The following is a 26,576-nucleotide window of genomic DNA, read 5'->3' on the forward strand; positions in this document are numbered from 1 at the left end:
AATTATGTCCCCCAAAAATATGTGTATCAATTTGGCTAGGCCATAATTCCCAGTATTGTGTGGTTGTCCTCCATTTTGTGATTGTAATTTTATGTTAAAGAGGATTAGGGTGGGATTGTAACACCCTTACTAAAGTCACATTCCTGATCCAAGTAAAGGGAGTTTCCCTGGGGTGTGGCCTGCACCACATTTTATCTTACAAGAGAGAAAAGGAAAGGGAAGTGAGCAGAATGGGGGGACCTCAAACCACCAAGAAAGCAATGCCTGGAGCAGAGTGCATCCTTTGGATCCAGGGTTCCTGTGCAGAGAAACTCCTAGATTGATGAGAAGGACCTTCCTCCAGAGCCGACAGAGAGAGAAGGCCTTCCCCTGGAGCTGACGCCCTGAATTTGGACTTTTAGCTAACTAGACTGTGAGAAAATAAATTTCTCTTTGTTAAAGCCATCTACTTGTGGTACTTCTGTTAAAGCAGCACTAGATAACTAAGACAAAATGCTTCTTGTAAAGGTGTCACACGGGATCCCATCTTAAGAAATTAGGTGTGGCGTCAAGGTCGTTACTGAAATCCTTCGACTTTCTGGTGGTGGCAGTTGGGACTAAGAAAATATGGTCTGCTGTATGAAACAGTGTTTCCTTTTGTCTTAATTTTGCCTCACTGCATTTCAAGGGAGGGCACATCCTTTTTCAGAAAGTGAGGGGCCAAATTGGCCTGACCTTGGCCACACGGTTGATGGTTTTATAGGGTGTTCACCATGTCCTGTGTCATGGGTCACCAGGTGGTGCCACAAAGGGATTAAGAATTACAAAGACCTGGGTTTGTACCCAACTCTGCCACCTACTGAAGATCTTGGGCAACTTTCTTAGTCTCCATTTTCTTCCCTATCCAAAAAAAACCCAAAAAAACCCAAACCTGTTGCTGGCAAGTTGATTCCAACTCATAGTGACCCAATGGGATGTAGATAATAATATCTACTTCATAGATGTTTCTGAGGGTTAAACAAGAGAATCCATGGAAAAGTGCACTTATCTGCCCTACACTCATCTGTCCCCAGCATGAAGCTTCAAAATTTTATTTAAATTCATTTTTTGGTGTGGTTCATATTACAAAGATCTGTTTTGTGTAGTGTGGGTCAGCTAGTTAGATGACCAACAGAAAATTTCAGTGTTGTTCTCTTTTTTTTCTACATTTTAGCTTTACCCTAGGTGGATTTTGAAATCCAGTTTCCCATAGAAATGAGTGAGTGTCAATTCAAAATAGACTGTGTACCTTCCTCCACAATATTTCTGGTTTTTAAATCAAGAAAAGACAAGGGTAATATCTATAAAAAGATCCTATGATGTTTCCAGGAGATCTTAAAAAAAAATGTAAGCGAGGAAAACCAGCAAGTCAATTTAATGAGAAAAGAAAAAGGAACTGGTTATTTGGTTTTACAGAGAAAAAAGAAGTTGAAATCATTCTTTTTTTTAATTTTTTTTGTTGATGTCTCTGTTTAAAATTAGTTTTTCTGTTTTAGTTTTTACATCAATGGCCATATTTGCTCCCCAGCTCTTTACTGGGGCCTCTTGATCCACCAAAAACATTACCAGTTACCAGTTGCCATCGAGTCGGTTCCAATTCATGGTGACCCCATGTGTCAGAGTAGAACTGTATTCCATAGGGTTTTCAATGGCTGATTTTTTCAGAAGTAGATCGCCAGGCCCTTCTTCCAAGGCACCTCTGGGTAAACTCGAACCTTCAGCCTTTCTGTTAGCAGCAGAGCGTGTTAATTGTTTACACCACCCAGGGACTCCCCAAACAATGTAAGTTCAGTCAAAATGGTTGTTTGGAGCAGTGTAGCCACAGGAAAATTCTGTGACCACAGACTGGGCATACTAAAAGGAATAGAATAAAAGGAAAAGTGTCCCCTGCAGTTTTACTTAAATAAAAGCGCCTGAGTTTTGGAAAAGGGCTTCGTCCACTCTTTCCACACCCACCCCATGATAAGGCCAGTGAAAGATCTGGTCATGATGGGCCAAGATGAGCTCCGGCAGGGGGATCCTAAGATTCTTTGTTTTCTGTTGGGTGCAGATGAAATGGATTTCACTGGCATGCAGGCCTGACCTCACTACCGCTGGTCCCTAGGGAGAGCTGGGTCCAGCGCCCCACTCCCATGCCCACTCACCATTGTGAACGATCATCCTGTACTGCCTGCCCAGGCACAGCTCCTCTTGCCTCTGCCTCACGATTCTCTGCACTTCTGGGGGCAACCCATTGGGATCGCGGGCGAACACGAAGGAGTAGCTATCAGCACAGGTGCCGTCGAGGTTCAGGAGGCGGCAGGAGTACTGCACGGCATACGTGTCATAGTCTGTGTCGATGATCCAGTGGTCATCGTCTGCAAGCCAGAAAGCCACAGTGCTGAAGTCTCTCCAGTCAGAAGGCTCGGATGTCTGAGTAAACTTGCTACCAGGCATGAGAAACTTCCTGAAACTAGTTTCATTTCATTGGGAAACTGGAAGCTACAGAGAATTCTGACCGCTTTTGTAAAACTGAGAAAAGGAGAAAAGGATCTAGCTTTCCTTTATCAAAAAAGTCCTGGGATGGGGATGGGGAGGACCTCATTCACTTCAATGATCTCTCCCACCCTGGTGATAAATGCAATCACATCTTTCCAAAGAACAACAAGAATGTGGGCCCATCAAAACCACAGAACAGACCTTTCTCCTGTTGTCTTGGCCATCTACCCTCCAATATTATCTATGTCTTTTGTGGCTAATGTCTTATGACCACCAACTTATGATATCACTGACATCAGGATTTATCTTTTGCAGTGATCTGTATCAGCTAGCACCCAATTATCCCACTCATCACTCTGCCCCCCAGTCTCTCAGCCCACTGGAGGCCACCACTCGGATGCTCCTCCAAGTCCATCCGAATTCCTGCTCAGTAACTCTACTCACTTCTCCATGCTGGAAAAAGTGAGTAGTTTTTGCTTTTTGTGCAAAAAGATGCCTATTATCTGACATCAGATATTCCTTCCTAGAGCTTGTACTCTTCACTCTCTCCTGAGCCCGAGAAGAATTTAGATTCTATTTATTCCTCAAGGCTAGGCTGTAAACCATGAGGAATAAGTATAAATGAAGGTGGTAAAAATAACAAAGGCAAAATAACATCAATAAAAATATATGTGAGAGATTTATCATAGAGAAACAACAATGCTATGGTTTATCCAAATACCCTACTTCAGGTAAAAATGCCACATTTCTATTTAATATAACATTCCTGTTGACATATATAACTATGGCTAGGACTCTGTGAGCACTTAATTATGTGCCTGTCACTGTGTAGACACTTGCCATATTTTCTCATTTATTCTTCACATCAAATGTGCACACTACTGTCCACTACTTTACAGATGAGCAAACGGAGGCACGAAAGGGCAAGGTGAAAAACTGACGGTCCGATGTCCAGTCAGTAAAACGCACATACACAAAAAAAGTAATGAAAGGAGCTGTTAAGGAACAGTAAAAACGTGAAATAACTCAGAAAAGGATGTCGAGAAAGGTGGCACAGCTCAAAGAATGGAACCAACATCACTGAATTATACGTGGAGAAATCGCTGAATTGATGGACGTTTTGTTGGTGGTAACCTCACCAAAAATAAAACAAAGTTTAAAAAATGAACATTAAAAATGTATACAGTGGGAAAAAAAGAAAACGAAGGCACAGGGAAACTCAATAACTCACCTAGGATCACAAAGAGCAGGGTAGAACTGGGATTCAAATGCGGGGTGTCTGACTCCAGAGCCCACAGGCTTAACATCTATACCACACTGTCTCCAGGCAATAAGTAAGTTGGAGCAGGAAGGGCAAGAAACAAGAAACAAAAAGCAATTGTGTCTCATCTCATGCCTATGTCATGCAAGCAAGTGACACTGTCTGCCCTACATAGTGCTCCAGGTTGGCGGAGGCAGAGGTGCCTGGGTCCCCAACATGGGGGGTATAAAAGGAGATCTCTAATGCTTGCTTTGAGTCGCCTCTGGTGTGCTTCCCTGAGGAGCCGGAGGAGAGGGCTCAGCCCAATCCCAGGTCATGCAGCAGGGGTTGTCAGAGTAGAACCAAGCGGGGCCTCCGTGGGAGGAGGTGGTGGAGCCCCCTCTTCAGCTCACTCCAGGCCTGGCAGGAGGAAGAATGAGCCACCCCTGTGCCCCCAGGCTTTCCCAGGGTGAGACGGTTGCGGGGTGAGGGGCAGACTTATGACTGCTCAGCGGTGACCACAGTTATTCAGCAGACTGGCCAGGAATAGAAGCCATGGACCGCCTGCTGGGCCTGGGCCTGGCCCTAACTGCCAGCTCCCTCACAGGCTCCTGAGCATCTGGGCAGAGTCCCCCTCATCCCAGAATGAAGTCATTTCTTCCCTGGTTTTGGGGATCACTGTGCCAGGCACAGGCGCCCCAGGAGCCTACCCCTCAGACACAAAAACCTCTCCTTTGAAATATTATTCCAATTCATGATTCAGGCAGTTATAAGCTTGGCAAATCTGCAATTTAATACTTTTTCCCCCAAATTGTTGCCAGAATGTAAATTCTGACATAGGAAATAAGTAACTTTCAATGCTTGGCTTTAGTAAAATTGACTACTGTTCTTGACTTTAAAAGAAGGCCCGAGTTGGTTTGGTTTATCTCCAGGCTCTTTTTGGCTAAGTAGTTCAAAGATGAAGACTTTGAGTTGTAACAACCTTTATCAGACCCTCTTCCTTCTAAGAGTATTTGCAACAAATGAACTGCCTGAGCAATGCTAGGAAGAATGAGCTAGGTTCTCCAACCTCCTTCACCCTAGCAGCTGGGCAGTGTCCCTCTGCAGAACCAGACACCCCCAAACATTCCCCGACAGCAGCTAACTGCAGGAAGTAGAGCTAGGGAGACAGCACGCTCAAGGCTAGGCCATATGGCTGGGTGCCCTGACTCACCTCCACCATCCCAGGAAGTGGAGCACACTGTAGATGTGTCTACACTGCACCCACACAGACTGGCTTAGGGGTTTTGATCGACAGTCCAAAGACTAAAGAAAACACATGGGTAGAGGGAGCTGGCTCTGGTGACCTCGTTCAACTGAATATCTGCGGCTCACTGCTGTGGGCTTGGAATGTGCCACTTCAGCTCCTAGACCTGTGTCCCACCGTTGTCTAAATGAGGAGACCAGGCGAAAAGGAGACCAGGTGAGAAGCTCGCTGTAGTTCTCATGCCTAACGGTCCACCTGAGCCAGCCACACAGTGGACTTGAGTCTATTTCTAACTAATCTCTAAAATAATCCAACAGGGCCTGGTAAAGTGAGTGGAGTCCAAGGCATTGAAACAAAAGTAAGCAAAAAAAAAAAAAAAAAAAATGTCTTTGGGCTGAATTACATATATAGACCAGTGATTCTCAAACTTCATTGTGCAGAAGACTCATCCAAGGAACATACTAAAATGCAGATTCCAGGGCCCCAGTCACCAGGAGTTTCTGATTCAATGAGTCTGTGTTTGGGCCCAGAAATCTGCATTCTTAAAAAGCTCTTCAGGGGGCCCAAATGTAGGTGATCCAGGGGCCCTGACTTTGAGAAATACTGATTTATACAATCAGGCCAAGTTGTTATTCAACCTGACAGGAACCATTTCCCAGGAGAGTGACAGACTGTAACTAAGAGATGGACAAAAGGAATGTCTTTGTCCCTGTCCTTCTGGGAGGGCCCCAAACAATGATGAACATAGCTAATATTTACTGAGTGCTCATTATGCATCAGGCTAAGCATTTGACATGCATTACCTTAATTAAGTCCTTCCAACAATCTGATGAAATAGAGACTATTCTTTATCTCCATTTCACAGCTAAGGAAATTGAAGCTCAGAGAGGCTGGCCAATGGTGAAGCTTGTATTCAACCATAATCATCTGATGGCAGAGTCCTTAACCCCTGAGATGTCCTGCTTGCTGCCGGCTGAGTTAGGGGAGAAGGGGGCTGGTACACAGCCTGCCCAGACTAGGGCAGCAAGCCACATCAGAGTCTGTTAACACTGAAATTTAACAGTCAACTATAGAGATTTCTTACAGTTAATTTTTTAATTTAAAAATAAATGTAGGAGGGCAGAGCAAGCTGGCAAAGCGAGTGGACGCTCCCATTTACTCCACCAGCAACTAACCCACTGAACAATGAATAGAAACAAGCCCAGACTGAGATCTCAGAACTCTGGACGGCAGCTGAGGTGCTGGAGTGTTGATGTGAGTTCAGAAGCGGGAGAGAGGAGGAGAGGATGGCACAGAAGCTGGGAGAACCTACCCACTAACATCTGGAGCACTCACTCACTGCGGTCACTTTGGGATGGGGCTGGGCAATGCCGCAAACAAGAAACACACAAAGGGAGCTAATCTGAGGAAGTTGTAGCCTGATTTTTTAGAGCAGCGCAGATTGGCCATGGGAGTTTTTAGGCCACACAATTAAGACTGTGGTGCTGAGAGAGAGTGTTGTTGAATCTCACTGAGACCCAAGACAGACGGGTACTAGGACCAGGAAGAACTGCAAGGGAAGCAGGGTGAGGGGAATACTTTGGAAAGATGGGCAACACAGAGATGAATGGCTAGCTCCCTGCCCACAGAGGGACACCATGGGAAAGCCTGTGCAGGAAGGGGTACCCATGAGGGAAAGACAAGAGAACCCCTACCTTTGCCACAGGAAAGTCACACCCTACCACTTACATTAGCGTCTGTGACCAGCTAAACCACACCCAACCCACGCATGCATACTGAATTCCAGAGATCAAGCATCCAGAACTCCTGAATCAACACTGAAAAAAAACCTAAGGTTAAGAGTGCTCTCTAGTAGTTCTCAGGAGAAGATACCAAGTCCACTGCTGCTGGGTCAATTCTGTCTAACAGTGACCCTGTGGGGCAGAGTGAAGATGCCTGTGGGGTTCCTAAGGCTGTGAGTCTTTGTGGAGGTGGGCTGCTGTGTCTTTCTCCCACAAAGCAGCTGGTGGGTGCAGCCCCAGCCATTCAGTTGGCAATCAGGCACTTGGCCACTGCACCACCAGGGCGCCCAATCAGAAAATTTTCCCATAAAAACCAGAATACAAAATTTTAAGGAAAAAAAGCCCCAAGGTCAATAAAAAATAGTAAAACACACAAAATCACAAGAAAAGAAGGACCAATCGAAAAGAAAACATGAAGAAGTGGACACGTCTCCTATGGAGGCCAGACTAACGGGAAGAATTGATAATTTTCAGGCTATGGTGCTAAATATGTAAAAAAAAAAAGCAAAAAGTACACAGAAAACAAACTAACAGAGATCAGAAAATAAATGGAGGAACCAAATGAGAGATGAGAAGCTCAACAAGGAAATTGAAAACATCAAAAGAAAGAAAAAACAAAGAACTACTGGAACTGAAGAATAAAGCAACTGAATTAGAAAAAGGAAGAGAAAACACTCAACAATAGAGTTGAACAGACAGAAGATAGAATACATGAACTAGAAGACAAAATAACTGAACTTATCAAGTCTCAAGAGAAGCAAGAGAAAAGAACAAAGAAAAGCAAACAAACAATCCCAAATGGAAATATGGGTTTCAATTAAGAAATCTAACATTAGAATTACTGGAATCCCAGAGCACCAAGACAGCAATAAAGGCATAAAAACAATTTTCCAAGAGCTAAACAGAATTTCCCAGACCTGAAATGAAAACCACTCCTGCAAATACAGGAAGCTACACAAACCCCAATTAGAAGAAACACAAAAAGATCAACTCCCCATCATATCCTAATAAAATTCTTGAAAACCAAAGACAAGGAGAGAATTCTGAAAGGAATAAGAGAAAAACTAAATATAACATACCAACAGTTTTTCATAAGAATCAATGTAGATTTCTCCCCAGAAACTCCCCAGAAGACAGTGGAGCGACATATATAAAATACTGAATGAAAACAATTGCCAACCAAGAATACTTTACCCGGCAAAGTTACCATTCAAAAATGAGGAGGAAATCAAGACGTTCCTAAACAAACAGAAGTCCTGGGAATTTGCCACCACCAGATCAGTTTTGCAAGTATTATTCAAGGGAGTACTCCACATGGAAAAGCAAAAGCATTAAATAACTACTCATATCTATACATGGGAAAAACATAAACAAAAAATAGACAGCAAGAAAGAGAAAGATCTCCAAAAAACACAACAACACAGGCAATCATAAGGATCAAGTATCTGATACTTTCAGGGAGTAAACTCAATAATTAAATCCCATAAACAATACAAGTTTGTAAGAAATAAGTAAAAAGTAAACTTATTGAATATATATTGTATATTGATATTAATGGAGACACACTAACAGAAATGGGGGAGGGAGAAGCATACCAAGAATGGATTTATTATGTTAAGGTTGTGTGTTAACTGTTGTTCATATGTTAAATGTTGTTACAATTGTAATTTGTGTAATGTAATATATATGGTAACCACTAAGAAATCACCAGTAAAAACATTCAGCACAAAAGAAAGCAAAAAGGCTCATCATAAGAAAGCAGCCAAATATAAACAAAAACAGAAAAATCAGAATAAAAATTAGAGATATGAACCACTCAAAAACAAATAGCAAAATGAGTGAAGTAGACACTTCATTTTCAGTGATAACATTAAATATAAATGGTCTAAATGCCCCATGCAAAAGGCAGAGAGTAGCAGAATGGATAAAAAAACATGACCCATCCTTTTACTGTCTACAGGAAATACACCTCAGACACAAGGACACAAACAAACTGAAAATAAAAGGACAGAGAAAAATATTCCATGTAACCAGTAAACAAAAAAGATCTGGGGTTGCCATACTGATATCAGATAAAATAGGACTTTAAATCAAAATCTAAGACGGGAGATAAAGAAAGACATTATATAATAACAAAAGAGTCAATCCAGCAAGAAGACATAGCAATTAGAAATATATATGCATCTATCAGCAATGCTCCAAAATACTTGAAACAAATACTGAGTAATATGGAAGAAGAAATAGACAACTCCACAATAAGAGGAAGGGACTTCAACACACCACTTTCCATTATAGACGGAACATCTAAAAAGAACACTAAGAACATTGAGATCTTAAATGAAACCATAAGCCAACTGTAACTACAGGGCCTATATAGAACACTCCACCAAGCATCAGAACAATACATACTCTTCTCCAGCACATATGGATCACTTTCCAGAATAGACCATATACCATATAATAGACCATATAACAGACCAAAACAAATCTCAACAAATTTAAAAATACTGAAGTCATGCAAAGCACCTTCTTTGACCATAGTGGTATGAAGCTAGAAATCAACAAAGGAAAAATAAAGTTGGGGGGGGGGGAATACGGAAACTAGATAATACACTACTGAAAAACTACTGGGCCATAGAAGAAATCAAAAGTGAAATTAAAGAATTCCTAGATCAAACGAAAATGAAAACACAACATATCAAAACTTTTGGGACACAGCAAAAGCAGTATCAGAGGGAAATTTACAGCAATAAATGTCTACATAAAAAAAGAAGAAAGATCCAAAATCATTAATTTAAGCCAAAAACTTGAATAGAAAAGGAAGAGAAAAAGAAGCCAAAAGCTACCAGAAAAAATAAAGATCAGGGTAGAAATAAACTAAATAGAAAAACAATAGAATGAATCAACAAAACCAGAAGTTGGTTCTTTGAAAGGATCAATGAAACAGACAAACCACAGGATAGACTGACAAAAGAAAAAAAACTAGAAGAGGCAAATAACCAAATTAAGAAACGAAACTGGTGACATTACAACCAATCCAAAAGAGATAAAGATTATAACAGACTGCTATGAAAAACTGTACTCCAATTAACTTGAAAATCTAGAGGAAATGGACAAATTCCTAGAAACACACTACCTAACCAAACTAATACAAACAGAGTTAGAAAATTTAAACAGGCCCATTACAAAAGAAGAGATTGAAGAGGTCATCAAAACACTGCCAATAAAAAAAGCCCAGGACCAGATGGCTACACTGGAGAATTCTACTAAACATGCATAGAAAAGTTGACACCAATCCTACTCAACCTCTCCAAAAAACATAGAAGAGAAAGGAACACTACCAAACTCTTTCCATGAAGTCAGCATAACCCTGATACCTAAACCAGGCAAAGACATTATGAAAAAAGAAAATTACAGACCAATATCCCTCAGGAACATAGATGCAAAAACCTTCAACAAAATTCTAGCCAACAGACTTCAGCCACATATCAAAAAAATCATACGCCATGATCAGCTGGGATTCATACCAGGATTACAAGGGAGGTTCAACATAAGAAAATCAATAATGTAATCCACCACATAAATAAAGGAAAAGAACCATATGATCATATGAATTGATGCAGAAAGGGCATTTGATAAAATTCTACACCCTTTCCTGATAAAAACTCCCAGCAAAACATGAATAGAAGGGAAATTTCTCAACCTAATGAAGGGCACATATGCAAAACCAATAGGCAACATTATACTCAACAGAGAAAGGCTGAGAGCCTTCCCTTTTAGAACGAGAACACGACAAGGATGCCCATTACTGCCTCTTTTATTCAACATTGTACTGGAAGTCCTGACCAGAGCAGTAAGACAAGAAAGAGAATAAAAGGTATCCAAATCAGAAAGGAAGAAGTAAAACGATCTCTATTTGAAGATGACACAACTTATTTTTTTAAAAAAATTTTTTTTATTGAACTTTAGATGAAAGTTTACAGAACAAACTAGCTTCTCATTAAACAGTACGTATATTGTTTTATGGCATTGGTTAACAATCCCATGACATGTCAGTACTCTCCCGTCTCGACCTTGGGTTCCCTATTACCAGCTTTCCTGTCCCCTCCTGCCTTCTAGTCCTTGCCCCTGGACTACTGTGCCCCTTTAGTCTTGTTTTGTCCTCTGGGTCTGTCTAATCTTTGGCTAAAAGGTGTACCTCTGGAATGACTTCATTACTGGGCTAAAAGGGTGTCCTGGGGCCATACTCTCCGGGTTTCTCCAGTCTCTGTCAGGCCAGTAAGTCTGGTCTTTTTTTTTGTTGTTAGAATTTTGTTCTACATTTTTCTGCTGATCTGTCCGGGACCCTCTATTGTGATCCCTGTCAGAGCAGTCAGTTGTGGTACCCGGGCACCATCTAGTTGTACTGGACTCAGTCTGGTGGAGGTCATAGTAGTTGTGGTCCATTAGTCCTTTGGACTAATCTTTCCCTTGTGTCTTTAGTTTTCTTCATTTTCCCTTGCTCCTGAAGGGGTGAGACCAGTGGAGTATCTTAGATGGCCGCTCACAGGCTATTAAGACCCCAGATGCTACTTACCAAAGTAGAATGTAGAACATTTTTCTTTATAAACTATGTTATGTCAATTGAGCTAGATGTTCCCTGAGACCATGGTCCCCACAGCCCTCAGCCCAGCAATTCAGTCCCAAGGGAGTTTGGATTTGTCCATGGAGCTTCCATGACCTTACCCTGAACAAGTTGTGCTGGCTTCCCCAGTATTGTGTACTGTCTTACCCTTCACCATAGCTACCACTTATCTATTGTCTATTTAGTGTTTTTCCACCACCACCCCTCCCCTCCCTCGTAACCATCAAAGATTGTTTCTTTTTGTGTGTAAACCTTTTCATGAGTTTTTACAGTAGTGGTCTCATACAGTATCTGTCCTTGATTTATGTCATTCAGTATAATGCCCTCGAAATTCATCCATGTTGTGAGATACTTCACAGATTCATCATTGTTCTTTATTGTTGTGTAGTAGTCCACTGTGTGTATGTACCATAGTTTGTTTATCCATTCATCTGTTGATGAGCATCTAGGTTGTTTCCATCAACAACCTTTTTGCTATTGTGAACAATGCTGCAATGAACATGGGTGTGCGTATGTCTATTCATGTGACAGCTCTTATTTCTCTAGGATGTATTCCTGGGAGTGGGATTGCTGGATCATATGGTATTTCTATTTCTAGCTTTCTAAGGAAGCACCATATCATTTTCCAAAATGGTTGTACCACTTTGCATCCCACCAGCAGTGCATAAGAGTTCCAATCTGCCCACAGCCTCTCCAACATTTGTTATTTTCTGTTTTTTTGATTTGTGCCAGTAATGCCGGGGTGAGATGGTATCTCATTGTGGTTTTGATTTGCATTTCTCTAATGGCTAGTGATTGCGAGCATTTCCTCATGTGTCTGTTAGCCACCTGAATGTCTTCTTTGGTGAAGTGTCTGTTCATTTCCTTTCCCATTTTTTAATTGGATTATTTGTCTTTTTGTGGTAGAGGTGTTGGATTTTCCTGTAGATTTTAGAGATTAGAGCTTTGTTGGATTTTTAATAGCCAAAATTTTTTCCCCAGGCTGTAGGTTCTCTTTTTACTCTTTTGGTGAAGTCTTTTGATAGCATATGTGTTTAATTTTTAGAATACCCCAGTTATCTAGCTTATCTTCTGGAGTTTGTATGTTGTTAGTTATGGTTTGTATCCTGTTAATGTCATGTATTAAGGTCTCTAGCATTGATCCTATTTTTTCTTCTATGATCTTTATAGTTTTTGGTTTCAGACTTAGGTCTTTGATCCATTTTGAATTAGTTTTTGTATATGGTGTGATTATGGGTTCTGTTTTACTTTTTTGCAGGTGGACATCCAATTTTGCCAACACCATTTGTTAAAAAGACTGTCTGTTCCCCATTTGATGGACTTTGGGCCCTTGTCAAAGATCAGGTGACCATAGGTGGATGGATTTACTTCTGGGTTCTCAATTCTGTTCCATTGGTCAATGTATATGTCATTGTACCAGTACCAGGCTGTTTTGACTACCGTAGCTGTATAGTAGATTCTGAGGTCAGGTAGTGCGAGTCCTCCTATTTTATTCTTCCTCTTCAATAATGCTTTACTTATCCGGGGCCTCTTCCCTTTCCATATAATGATTAGTTTTTCTAACTCTTTAAAGAATGTTCTTGGTATTTGGGTAGGGAATGCATTGTATCTATAGATTGTTTTGGGTAGAACTGTCATTTTCACAATGTTGGGTCTACCTATCCATGAACATGGTATATTTTTCCATTTATGTAGATCTCTTTTGGTTTATTGCAGTAGTGTTTTGTAGTTTTCTTTGTATAGTTCTTTTACATCCCTGGTTAGATTTATTCCTAAGTATTTTTTAGGGGCTATTATAAATGGTATTGCTTTCCTAATTTCCTTTTCGTCAGTCTCTTTGTTGGTATATAGGAATCCAACTGATTTTTGTATGTTTATCTTGTATACTGCTAATCTGCTGAATCTTTCTACTAGTTCCAGTAGTTTTCTCATGAAGTCTTTTGGGTTTTCCATATATAGTATCATATCATCTGCAAATAGGGACAGTTTTACTTCTTCATTACCAACTTGGATGGCCTTTATTTCTTTTTCTTGCCTTATTGCTCTAGCTGAGACTTCCAAAACAATGTTAAATAGGAGTCATGATAAAGGACATCCTTGTGTTGTTCCTGTTCTCACAGGGAACGTTTTCAGCTTCTGTCCATTTAGAATGATGTTGGCTGTTGGTTTTGCACAGATGCCCTATATTATGTTGAGGAATTTCCCTTCTGTACCTATTTTATTGAGAGTCTTTATCAGGAATGGGCGTTGGACTTTGTCCAATGCCTTTTCTGTGTCAATTGAGATGATCATGTGATTCTTTTCCTTTATTTTATTTATGTGGTGGATTATGTTGATTGATTTTCTAATGCTGAACCATCCTTGCATACCTGGTACGAATCCTACCTGGTCGTGGTGTATTATTTTTTTGATATGATGCTGAATTCTACTGGCCAGAATTTTGTTGAGAATTTTTGCAGACGATGACATGATCTTTTACACAGAAGACCCTAAAGATTCTGCAAGAAAATTGCTGGAACTAATAGAAAAATTTTACAATGTTGCAGGGTACAAGATCAACACACAAAAATCAGTTTGGTTTTTCTACACTAACAAAGACTACCCCGAAAAAGAAATCAAGAAAACAATACTATTTACAATAGCTTCCAAATAGATAAAATACCTAGGAATTAACCTAACCAGGGACATATACAATGAAAATTATAAAACACTACTACAAGAGACTAAAAAAGACCTACAAAAATGGAAAAGACACACCATGCTCATGGATTAGAAGACTTAATATAGTGAAAATGTCAATTCTACCTAAAGCTATCTACAGATACTAGGCAATCCCAATACAAATCCTAAAAACACTCTTTACTGAAATGGAAAAACTAATGACCAATTTCATACGGAAGGGAAAGAAACCTCGAACAGCCAAAGCAACACCAAAGAAAAAGAACAAAACAGGAGGCCTTACACTCCCCAGTATCAAAACATACTATACAGCTACTGTAATCAAAATACTCTGGTATTGGTTCAGTGATAGACACATAGAACAGTGGGACAGAATTGAGAACTCAGAATTAAACCCAGCCATCTAAGGACAACTGATTTTCAACAAGGTGTCAAAAGTCCATTCAGTGGGGCAGAAACAGTCTTTTTAATAAACAGTGCTGGCAAAACTGGATATCCACCTGCAGAAAGATGAAACAGGACCCACACCCCACATCATACACAACGACTAACTCAAAATGGATCAAAGACTTAAATGTTAAACCTAAAACCATAAAATTCCTGGAAGAAAACATAGGGACAAAACTATGGGACCGAATCTTTTTTAAAAAATAAGATAATAAACATAATAACAAATGCAGGGTAGAAGACGATGAAATAGATAAAGGGACCTCATAAAAGTTAAAAACTTATGCTCATCAGAAGACTTTATCAAAAGAGTAAACAGACAAAATACAGACTGGGAAAAAATTTTCAGAAACAACCTATCCATTAAGGGTCTAATCTCTAAAATCTATAGAAAACTGCAAAAACTCAACAACAAAAAGACAAACAAACCAATCACTAGAACAGGCAAAGGACATGAACAGAACCTTCACCCAAGAGGACATCCAAGCAAACAACAAACATATGCAAAGATGTTCATGATCATTAGCCATTAAAACCAAAAAAACCCAAACCTGTTGCAGTAGAGTCAATTCCGACTCATAGTGACCCTATAGGACAGAGTATAACTGCCCCATAGGGTTTCCAAGGAGCACCTGGTGGATTCAAACTACTCACCTTTTGGTTAGCAGTCACACTCTTAACCACTATGCCATCAGGGTTTCCCATTAGCCATTAGAGAGATGCAAATCAAAACTACAAAGAGATACCATCTTACCCTGGCTAAAATGGAACTGATAAAAAAGGTAACAACAAATGTCAGCAACGATGTGGGGAGATTGGAACACTTATCCATTGCTAGTGGGACTGTAAAATGGAACAACCACTTTGGAAAACAGTATGGCACTTTCTCAAAAAACTAGAAATAGAATTACCCTATGATCTAGCAATCCCACTCATAGGTACATACCCGAGAGACCTAACAATAATGACACGAACAGACATATGCACACCTATGTTCATTGCTGCTTTATTCACAATAGCAAATAAATGAAAACAAGCAAAACGCCCATCAACAGATAAATGGATAAGCAAACTGTGGTACATACAGACACCTGAATACTACACAACCATAAAGAACAATGATGAGTCCGCAAAACATATTATAATGTAGATGAACCTGAGGGCATAATGCTAAGTGAAGTATATAAGGACAAATATTGTATGATTCCTCTTTTATAAGAAGAACAGATATATGCAGAGAGACTAATGTTCACTGGTGGTTACCAGGGAGAAAAGAGGGGGAGGGGAAAGTGTGCTTTAGATCATAGAGACTTGTTATTTTTCGTGATGGGAAAAGTGGCACTGAATGTGGATGTAGTGAGCACAGCACAACCAGAGTACAAATAAGTGTTTGAGCACATGGGTATAGGCACACTGGTATATGGGCAGGTACAGGTGTGTACATAGGCACAAACAGATAGAAGTATCTATAACCAAAAAACTCATTGCTGTCGAGTTGATTCTGACTCACAGTGACCCTATACGCCAGAGTAGAACTGCCCGTAGGGTTTCCAAGGAGCAGCTGGTGGAATCAAACAGCCAAGCTTTTGGTTAGCAGCCAAACACTTAACCACTGCACCACCAGGACTCCAAGTATCTATAGCAATGTGTAAATACAAATATGTGGGTGCAGGCGCATATATTCATTGAAGACACAAATACAGATACTCCTCAGACACAGCTAAACACCTTCCAAGATTGGTTTTCTGGGTTTGAAAGCTTAGGACCATAGTCTCATGAAACAGCTCAGTCAACTGGCATAATAAATAGTTCACAAAAATCATGATTGGCATCCTAGTGAAGTGAGTAGCATGTGGGGTCTTAACAGCTTGGGAGTGGCCATCTAAGACACAACTACACGTCTCTATTTGCCAGGAGCAAAACAGTCAGCAGGTAACCGAAAGCTCAGAGAAGAAACAAGCCTATACAATCCCCAACTTCATCTACCCTGAGATCAGAAGAACTAGGTGGTTTCAGACTACCACTACTGACTGTTCTGACCGGGGTCACAACAGATAGTCCCAGATAGAATGGGAGAAACTGTGGAGCAGAACTCAAATTCTTAAAATGAAAATAAGCCAGACAAACTGGAACAGTAGAGAAGAGAGGATTCCCTGAGGCTATCACTCTGAGATACGCTGTAAACCTAGAACCAAGCCTATGCCTTGAAATCACCTTTTGTGAAATAGCAGAGTGGCACACAAAATAAAAAATATTACCTGTAAGATGGGTACCCTACTTAATAACCATCAGTATGAGATCAAAAGGTCAACAATTACTCAAAAGCAAAATGAGAAGGGGGCAGGGAAACGAGAGTGCTGGAAATGGAACAAACAGAACACAAATAAAGAGGATGCCGACACACCGTGACAAACGTAACTAACCTCACGGAACAATTGGTGCAGAAACTGCCCAACGGGAACCTAACTTGCTGTATAAACTGTCACCAAAAATTCAATAAAATATGATTGTAAAAAATAAACAAAAATAAACGTAATATGGGCATTTGGTCCCGAACTACATCCCCTACATAAGTGTGTTTTAAACATAGTCATTGGTGAGATGCAGTCTGTGTAGAAGGGGAGAGATCCAGAAAACGTGATCTCAGGTCAGTGTTAAATGTAAAACTGAGGTCAAGGGAGAAATAAATCAGTACAAAGAATGAAAGTGGACTTCATAAAAGTTCTAAAAATAAGCATTTAAACACAGAAAGGTAGACTCACCAAGTCATACAGTTTGTGGGATACTTGGAAAACAGAGGGTCAGTTAATAACCTTTTATATCCCCTGGGCTAAGTGCTGTCACTAAAAACCAAGGAACCAAACCAGTTGAGTCAATTCTGACCCATGGTGACCCCATGTGTGTCAGAGTAGAACTGTGCTCCACAGGGTTTTCAAAGGCTGATTTTTCGAAGGAGATCACCAAGCCTTTCTTCTGAGGGACCTCTAGGTAAACTGGAACCACAAATCTTTCAGTTAGCAGCCGAGCACATTAACCGTTTGCACCACCCAGGGACCCCAGAGCTATCATTAAGCGTCACTAATTAGCTAATGTGCCCATAAGCTAGTCACTTCTTTAATGTGGGCCTCAGTTTCTTTACTTGTAAAATGAGAGAATTGAACCAGATGGTCTCTGTGGGTTCTCCCATCCCCAACCTAGAATATAAAGCTATTATTTCATGAAAGGGGAAGTAACATACAAAAATATCGAACACTTAAACAGAGAACTTATGTTTCAGGCATTATTTTAAGTGTTTTCTGCATGTTTCTGCATCCTCATAACACAACTCCATGAGGTTGGTGCTACGATCACCTCCGCTTTGCAGATGAGGAAACTGAGGCACAAAGAGGCTAAGGAACATCCCAAGGTCTCACAGGTAGTGGTTGAGTTAGGATTTGAACAGAGGCAGTAGAACTTTAACTTTGCGTGTTTAACCACTACACTGCACAATTTCTTTTCTAAAAGGTAACCTAAGCCTGCCATATCATAGTTATTTCACTTAATATCTACAGCCAATTGCTTTCAGTACTTTTCTCCCCCCAGATGAAATCCTACCTAGAATCCCAATACACAAGAGGTAAAAGCAGAACTGATCTGGTTTGGTGGGTGAAGGAGGAAGAAAGAGGCAAAACCCTACCTCCTCAATGGGTCCTCCCCCACCTTGGCCTGAAAGGCATTGCCAAAGGCCTAGTCTTTTAAGGCACATCTCAAAATGTTTAAGAGCGCTATGCATTTACGCTTTCTAAAAATTAGTTATCTTGTTCCCTGTTGTTAACTTATTTCATTATCAAAAAATTCTTATTTTTCTCTAAATAAATGATTTTAGAAAGTTCGGCTGAATGATTTGAAATAATTCTAAGGATAAAAGCATTTTTTCCCTTGTAGTATAGCAACTCTACCTTTACACTGTAAATCAATACTGAAAATGCAATTAGATAAATACACAATTTCATCTCACAAACAACCACAGAGGATGCTGTTGAGTGTGTGACACGTGTACAGCAATGGGTTGCAAAAAGGACATTTTGCCCTGGGTCACCAAGCTAAGAGAGTCACCCCGAATAGCCCCCTAGGTCCTATTTCACAGAAGAGTTCAAGCAACACTTTGCGAAATGTTGGCCTGTGTCAAGAGTCCCTTCTCTGCTGTTCGGGGCCACCTAATCTTGGCTGGGATGTTGGGTCCCCTGACTTGACACTGGCTCTCACAAACATGTGGCATGCCCTTGGGCAAACCACTGCCTTCTCGTGGCCTCGTTTAGTCATCTGTACATAGAATCTCCTTCACAGGATTAGCTCTGCATCTCTAAGATTCCATGATGTCCCCCCTGGCCTGCATTATTCTCTGGCTACCAAGTAGACTCCAGATATGAAACTGGAGAAACGGGAGAACAGATTGAAACGCATGTAAAAGTTGTGTTCTCATGAGCAGGCTAAGTTTTAGGATTCTCTTCTGAGTGTCCTCACAGCCTCCCCTCACTCCATCTAGTTTTGGTTTTTGGGAGAAGGGGAAAAGGTCACTGCCACGTGGAACACTGTGCTTAGCTCAGAATCTCAGCACCAGCAGCCTGGGAGTGAGCCAAGCCTGTGCACAATGCTCCCTACAGCCTTGGATGAGAGTGTCCAGCCGTCAGCCCAAACACATCCACAAACGGCAAAACCAGGTTGGGTGGTGATGTGAACTGGTTTGGGAGAAGTGGGAGAGCACCCTGGCACAGTAGTGGAAGGGGAAAATGCCTTCTTAGAGGAGGCTACCTAAGAAGCCCAAAGGTCCTTTCAAACTTGGACCAGGGTTCCTGAGTTCACAAAAAAACCAAACTCGTTGTCATTGAGTCGATTCTAACTCACAGCGGCCCTACAGGACAGAGTAGGACTGCCCCATACGGTTTCCAAGGAGCGGCTGGTGGATCTAACTGCTGACCTTTTGGTTAGCAGCCGAGCTCTTAACCACTGAGCCACCGGGACTCCCACATTGCCTAGCTACCACCGATCCCATCCGCCTAACCAGGGGCGGTGCTACGCTTTCCGGCCACTTACATACCTCTTGGCTGGCAATTGTTCTCAAGGACGCCCCAGAAGAAGAAACCCAGGGATTTGGCCAGGCAGGCTCCCCATCCCCCAAGACGGTCTCACTGAGGTGACTACTCACTTCCTTTTTGGAGAAAGGACGCTAAGCCCCAGTACTTCATCTTGAACTTGGCAGGGTCCTCAGTGTCTGTAAAGGTGCCCACCATGTCTGCGCACGTGTCCCAGTTGCTGCAAAACCCAAGGCAGTCCTGAGCCAGACGAGGTTCCCCTCATCCCACTCCCCCCAACACCCGGCGCTCCCTTCCCTCCCCAGCCAGGGTTTGGCGCTCAGTCAGTCAGGGACCAGGGGATTTGGAGTGCAAAGTGTGCAGCCCCCCTGAGGCCACTGACTTCAAAAGGCGTACTCGGCCCTTGGCCACGGCGTTCATCCGGCCGCTCGAGTCCACGGAGAACTCGGTGACGATGTTATCCTGTAGAAAGAGGCCTTCAGGGTCCTTCTTAGCCATGGCGTACCAGATGCCGGCGAACTGCGCAAGAGACGAGAGCAAGGATTTGGTGTCCAGGGGGTGCACAGCCGAGGGGGCCGGGGGAAGACGAGTTTCCGGGGCCACTGGGACAGATACCTACGCGCGCCTTGTCGAAATTCTCCTTTACTCGGAAGCTGCTCACGCGACAGTCGCGCTCCGCCCGGGCGCTGCCGAGCGCCGCCAGCAGCACAAGCGCCCACATCCACTCCATCCTGCCCAGCAGACTGCCCTGTGGGAAACGGGCGGCCGTGAACGCCTGGTAGCCGGACCACCGGACCGCTGCTGTCCCCATCCCGCCCCGCCGCCGCCGCCCCAGGGGACTGCCCAGCCGGTTCTCACCACCTGGCGACGAGCTAACCTGGCCGCCACGTCCCGGCGCGCGTGGAGCAGGAAGAAGCGAGCGCGCCGCCCGCACCGCCTGGCTGCTTTATAGCTTCGGGGGTGGGCTCTTTCGTAATGCGCGGGGTGAAAGACCGATGGGGGAGGCGCCGGGGAGGGGGCGCTCTGACTCACCGCCGCCCCTCGAGCAGGGAGGGCCTCTTGAAAAGTCTCACCTCCAGTGCTTGGGGGAGCTGCCGCGCGGGGTGGCCTCGGCAGGGCCGTAACTCACCAGCGGCGACGAGTCGCAGGGCCAAGCCCTGGCTGAGTTATCCAGCAGTTGTGCCAGCGACCGCCAGCTGCGGCATGGCTTGGCCTCGGGGCCCTGTTGCTCTAGCTGGAGGCTCGAGTTGACCTGGCGGGAAGATCGTGGACGCACAGAGCTAGGGACCTACAATACTGCCTGCGGCGTTAGCGCCCGAGTCCCTGGTGGTGCCAAATTGGCCCCTCCAACTTCTGAGGGTGAATTATGCAGGGTTTTTGGAATATTTCTGCCAAGTGGTTTTTCATTATATAAAGAATGTATTTTCCCCTCTTTCAGGAGAGCTGTGGTGCTCTCTAGGTCAATATTTGTTCTTTAGTTTCAACATCTTTAGAAACGTTAAAACCTTCTCTGTTAAATATTCTCCAGAAACACAACCCTGATCGGGACAGGAAATACTTTAGCAGCCTCGGTGGTCACCTACTTACTCTGGGGCACTTTCCTCAAACCACTTGGAAACACACCTACCAATTGTTTATAAGGCAATTTTATTTCAAAGCCCTATTGGAATGTTGTTTTGTTTGCAAACAGCCAAGGTGAGTTGGCTGAAGACTGGTCAAAGGAGGGAGGCTAACATAATTCTAAAACATCAATGGTCAGTTAAGTCAAAACACTGAGTTGAGGTATTTTGCGTAGGTGAAGCCACGGTTTACTGGCCCACATATGTTTTTCTCTTTCCATTCAAAGTTAAAAGAGTTCAAAGAGCCTGAACAAAGTAGTCGAAGATGCAGCTTTTGACTGAATGAGACTTAGTTACATGGTAGATAAATATCTTTTCTTGAGATTCCTTCCATACAATCTTATGTTTCCATGGCTTCGGTTGGAAAGAAAACCAAGCCAGTTGCCATCAACTCATGGCAATCCCATGGGGTGTCAGAGTAGACCTAAGGACTCCAAATTGGAAAGGACCGAGATGAATTTGGACAATTTCCGATGCAGCCAGGCCTGTGATAAGAGGGGGTGGGGAAGAGAAGGGTGGTTGCCAGACAGGAATAAAGAGTTGATTGGTCCTCAGAACCATCCCTTTACAGGGTATTGGGGCTATTTCTGAGCCTTCTGAAAAGACACCTGTGGCTTCATTCACCTTCCTATAATTTTTGGATATCTGCCTGACTAGTTGTCTGCCTCCACTTTCCACCTCCCCTGTCCCTTCTCCCAATTTGAATCTCAGCTGTCTCTGGAGCACCATCAAAGGTGCATTTAACTCTTTACTGCCCCAGAGCTAGGAAAGTGAACCTGGAGATCTGCTGGTTGGGCCAGTTTTACACAGAATATATAATCCCAAACAGCTCAAATAGTTCTGCTCTGAGAGCCTGTACCACAGTGCCCATGTGTGTGGCCGTATGTGTGGTATGTATCTGTCCGCCTTGGATGGAAAAGGACTTTAGGACATCTCTATTTCCTACCCAGTACTTGGATCCCCTCCTGGACATTCCAGATGAGTAGTCTTCCAGCTTCTGCTCCGACACCTCCAGTGATTGAGAGCACCTGGCTCAGCCCAGTTGCCTTTGGACAGTTATTACTGCCAGAAAAATTCTCCTAATATCACTAGTGCCTCCAATCACTTATCCTAGAACACATTCTGGTGGTCCTTGCACACATCATCTGTTGAATGAACATTCAATCTGTTTTTATGATGGTTGCTGTTGCAGCAACATGCTTTCATTTATTTGTTAGGCGTTTAAAGTTGGCTTAACCACTCCTCTCTCTCTCTCTCAATGATGAATCATGACCTTCGGTGTTCCAGATACCAGCAAAGAAAAACAGTTTATTTTGGCATTCTCTCTCGGATTTCTTCATGATCACAAATACGTGAATACAGGTCAACTGATGTTTTTAACTTTGGTGCGTAGAATACTTTGAAATTAATCCCCATGAAATAATTTTTCAAATATGCACATATATATAATATGAGAAGGAAAAAGACCCACTGTGATTGCCTCTGTGTGGTGAGATTATGAGCATTTAAGTTTTTTTTCCTTTGTACTTTTACATATTTTCCAAATTTTCTATAGTAACAATGTTTAATCAGAAAACAAAACAAATATTTTCTTTACAAAATTTTTCTTTTTTTTCCTTAAGTAAAATTATGCTTTAGATTACATCTTATGGATTGCATATAATGTACACAAAAGTTCATTTCCTTTCCGTACTTCATGGAGAGACTGATCATGTTTCATTCATTTTGGTATTCACATACTCCCCCCTCCCCAACCTTTTCCACAGGATTTACCAAGAGACTTGCTCATAGTAGGTGCTCAATCAATAGATGTTAATTTCTTTTACTGAAATTAACTATTATGTATCTTCATAAAACATGCATTTAAAAAGACCTGATTAGGGTTCACCCTTTCTAAGAAAGAATTTCTCAGGATGTAGCGGTTGTACCAGACGTGGCTAGCTATACTCCCACCAAAAAATTTGGACTTCCTTCCATAGTGTAAAACCTTTCTTGGGAAGAGGCTGCCCTGACAGACTGCGAGGTCCCCTTTGCAGCTTTCTAAGGTCACGTGCCAAAGTTCTGGCCAATAGAACACGGACAAAAGTGCTGTTTGTACTTCCAGACAAGGCTAATAAAAGCTACGTGTCAAATCCTCTATGCTCTCTCTCTTCCCCCATCTGCTAGCTGGATGTTCATATCCAGAGCAACTTTGGCAGCCACGTGGTGAGAAATAAACTTTCATTGGCTTAAGCTACTGAGATTTGTGGGATACGTGTTAACAGAAGTTAGTGTTGCTTCAGCTAATACAGCAGCAAACAAGTCACTAACTCCTAGAAAATATTGAAAAACGTTTTACCATAATTGAAAGAAGAGCTAATGCAAGAAATTTGTGTATTTATCTTCATAAATATTAAGTATGCCCAATCAGCTTCATTTTGTACAAACAGACATTTGCATCCACCTCCCAATAGAAAGGCCAAGAAAAATGAGAAGCAAGGAAACAGGATGATATTTATCTTCAGACTGTGTTTGCAAGATGCCAAAATGGTTGAAAAATGAAAAGGCTAGTTGGCCAATGTTTTCAGGTACGAACAGTCAAACTAATCTTTTCAGTGAAGTTTTTCAGTGGTTTCAAACCATCAGTCAATTTCATCAATTTAGTTGAGAATAATATGGAATCCAACTGCCTACAATCCATTGGCCAGAGCGGGTAGGCAGAGAAGTATAATCCTACCAAATAACTGGAAGGAGAGGAGAATCAGAGGACAAGTCTCTACCACAGTAACTAGTATAGTGCCTTTCCTACAATGGACAATCAATATACATCTGTTGAAAAAAAATGAGCAAATGAATGTACAACAAGTAGTTATAAAAACAAAAGAATGCTGACTGTAATGGAATATGATCTGCTTTTTAATTCATTTTCATTTTTACAAGTAGGAAAGTGTTAACATATATGGATGTTTGGGTTTTTCTACTAAGTATGTATCTATATAATATAGATGTGTGTTTCTCTCTGTGTTTAGAATAGAAGAATGGAATCAGGGAATTGTGAGTATACCACAGACTTTTGGAAGAATTAGGAACTGCACTATGGACACACAAAATAATAAGGTAGACAGAATGTCCAAAACTGTTACAAGATGATGATGGAAAAGCAAAGTGGTCCAACAAGAGAGATGACTTAGCCAACTCAACTTCTTTCTCCTAGGAGATAAACCTGTATTTTCCCTTGATTATAATGAAATGCTAATAAGGTGTTATGAAGTAACCAGTGATCTGAGGAAGATCCTCCTGAGACTGAACTTGGGCGTGCGTGACACAGGAAAGTATAAGAAAAGGTATGAACCTGAAGAGGCCCTTGAGGGTACCAAGTCAACTTGGACCATGAGAAGGGACACAGTTCAACCAACACCAGATTGAGTTCTGTCCCCCTGGGAAAACCATGCTCCAGCCAAGAATCTCTCAATCTATGACCTAGAACCTACAACCTCTTTTACTTTTGCCTCTAATAAGATTGTTGTCACTCTAGCAAGGAAAAGCATTAAGTTTAGAGAATTAAATGAAACCCACTGTTGTTGTTAGGTGCCATTGGGTCGGTTCCCACTCATAGTGACCCCATGGACAACAGAACAAAACACTGCCTGGTCCTGTGCCATCCTCACAATCATTACTATGCTCGAGCACATTGTTGTAGCCACTGTGTCAGTCCATCTCGTTGAGGGTCTTCCTCTTTTTCACTGACCCTCTGCTTTACCAAGCATGATGTCCTTCTCCAGGGACTGGTCCCTCCTGATAACATGTCCAAAGTATGTGAGATGAATTCTCACCATCCTTGCTTCTAAGAAGCATTCTGGCTGTACTTCTTCCAAGACAGATTTGGTCGTTCTTCTGGCACTGCATGGTATATTCAATATTCTTCGCTAACATCATATTTCAAAGGCATCAATTCTTCTTGGGTCTTCCTTACTCATTGTCCAGCTTTCGCATGCATGTGAGGCAACTGAAAATACCATGGTGTCTTAGTTATCTAGTGGTGCGGTAACAGAACTACCACAAGTGGATGGCTTTAATAAAGAGTAATTTATTCTCTCACAGTCTAGGGGGCTAGAAGTCCAAATTCAGGGTGCCAGCTCCAGGGGAAGGGTTTCTCTCTCTTTTGGCTCTGGGGGAAAGTCCTTGTCGTCAGTCTTCCCCTGGTCAAGGAGCTTCTCAGCGTAAGAACCCCAGGTCCAAAGGATGCACGCTCTTGGCTCTTCTTGCTTGGTGATAATGACATGCCCTGTCTCTCTGCTTGCTTCTCTCTTTGATATTTCAAAAGAGATTGACGCAAGATACAACCTAATCTTGTAGACTGAGTCCTGCCTCATTAACATAACTGCCTCTAATCCTGCCTCATTAACATCATAGAGGTAGGATTTACAACACTTAGGAAAATCACATCAGATGACAAAATGGTGGACCATCACACAATACCAGAAATCGTGGCCTAGCCAGGTTTACACACATTTTGGGGGGACACAATTCAATCTGTAACACATGGCTTTGAAATTGAAAATACCATAGGGTTGATATTTTGAACTAGATTTAAATGCGGGTTGTAGTAACACAGTGATGTTTAGTCACTGTGATACTAGTTTGTGTTTTTAATTTAAGAGAAGTTATCATATTGGCCTTGTAACTTTACTGAAATGCCTAAAAGACCTTGACTAAGGAAATCAGCATTTAAGTATTCAAGAAAATTGGTTTATGAAATGTGTAGTTTGATTTATTAGTTGCATAATAGTGTTTAAATATTTGGAAAAATGTGCTTAATAGGTGTAAAAGCTTAATAAACTGAACATTAAAAGGAAGTAGTGCTAAGTGCTGTTTACTGTCCAGAAGCCCCTGAGACACTAAAGATCCTAGCAACAGACAAGGCAGTTATTACCCAGTAGATTCAAACACGCTGTATCTTCAAGCAAAAATGCATGATATCTGACTATTACTATTGAAAACAAAATCCAAACTAATCTGCTTAGCAGGAAAACCCAGTTAGCAGCTGTATAGTTTGCCTTTTTGCTATCACTTAACAAGGATTATTGCTTAAACTGCTGCTTGATTAGTCTTCAGTCACTGGCAAACATTGTGTCATGTTCACCTCTCTGGTAGCAAGTCCTTTGAAACGCTTTTGAGGTCTATATAGTTTTACTTACATGTAGCTACCATGACAGAACAAGTCCAGTTGTTAGTTGATGCTAAAGTAATGTAATTAATGGATTTGTCAACAATTCTTTGTTGCTGTGTACAGCAGCAATGTTCAGTTATTTTTCTACAATAGACAGCTCGACTTGCCCTTTGCCTGGCTGATCTAAGATGCTCTGAGGATTCTCTGAGAACTTATGAGCTAA

The 26,576-nt window shown here is 41.9% G+C and overlaps 1 protein-coding gene across 2 annotated transcripts in view; it reads right to left on the reverse strand.

Moving 5' to 3' along the window:
• Positions 1–20,327, reverse strand: part of RBP4 (retinol binding protein 4) — a 21,605-nt gene extending 1,278 nt beyond the window's left edge. Inside the window, exons 1-4 of one of the 2 annotated variants that reach the window (XM_004369945.3) lie at positions 20,205–20,327; positions 19,968–20,104; positions 19,699–19,805; positions 2,163–2,375 (exon numbers count right to left, since the gene is read on the reverse strand). In XM_004369945.3, coding sequence (XP_004370002.2) covers positions 2,163–2,375; positions 19,699–19,805; positions 19,968–20,104; positions 20,205–20,315 — 568 coding nt within the window. In that variant the 5' untranslated portion in view covers positions 20,316–20,327. Of the gene's footprint in view, positions 1–2,118; positions 2,376–19,698; positions 19,806–19,967; positions 20,105–20,204 lie in introns of those variants that run through there. The other variant, XM_023738966.1, reaches the window with a different exon arrangement.
• Between the last annotated feature and the right edge of the window lie 6,249 nt (positions 20,328–26,576).

The sequence above is a fragment of the Trichechus manatus genome, unplaced genomic scaffold, assembly GCF_000243295.1.
Source record: "Trichechus manatus latirostris isolate Lorelei unplaced genomic scaffold, TriManLat1.0 scaffold00007, whole genome shotgun sequence".
Lineage (NCBI taxonomy): Eukaryota > Metazoa > Chordata > Mammalia > Sirenia > Trichechidae > Trichechus > Trichechus manatus.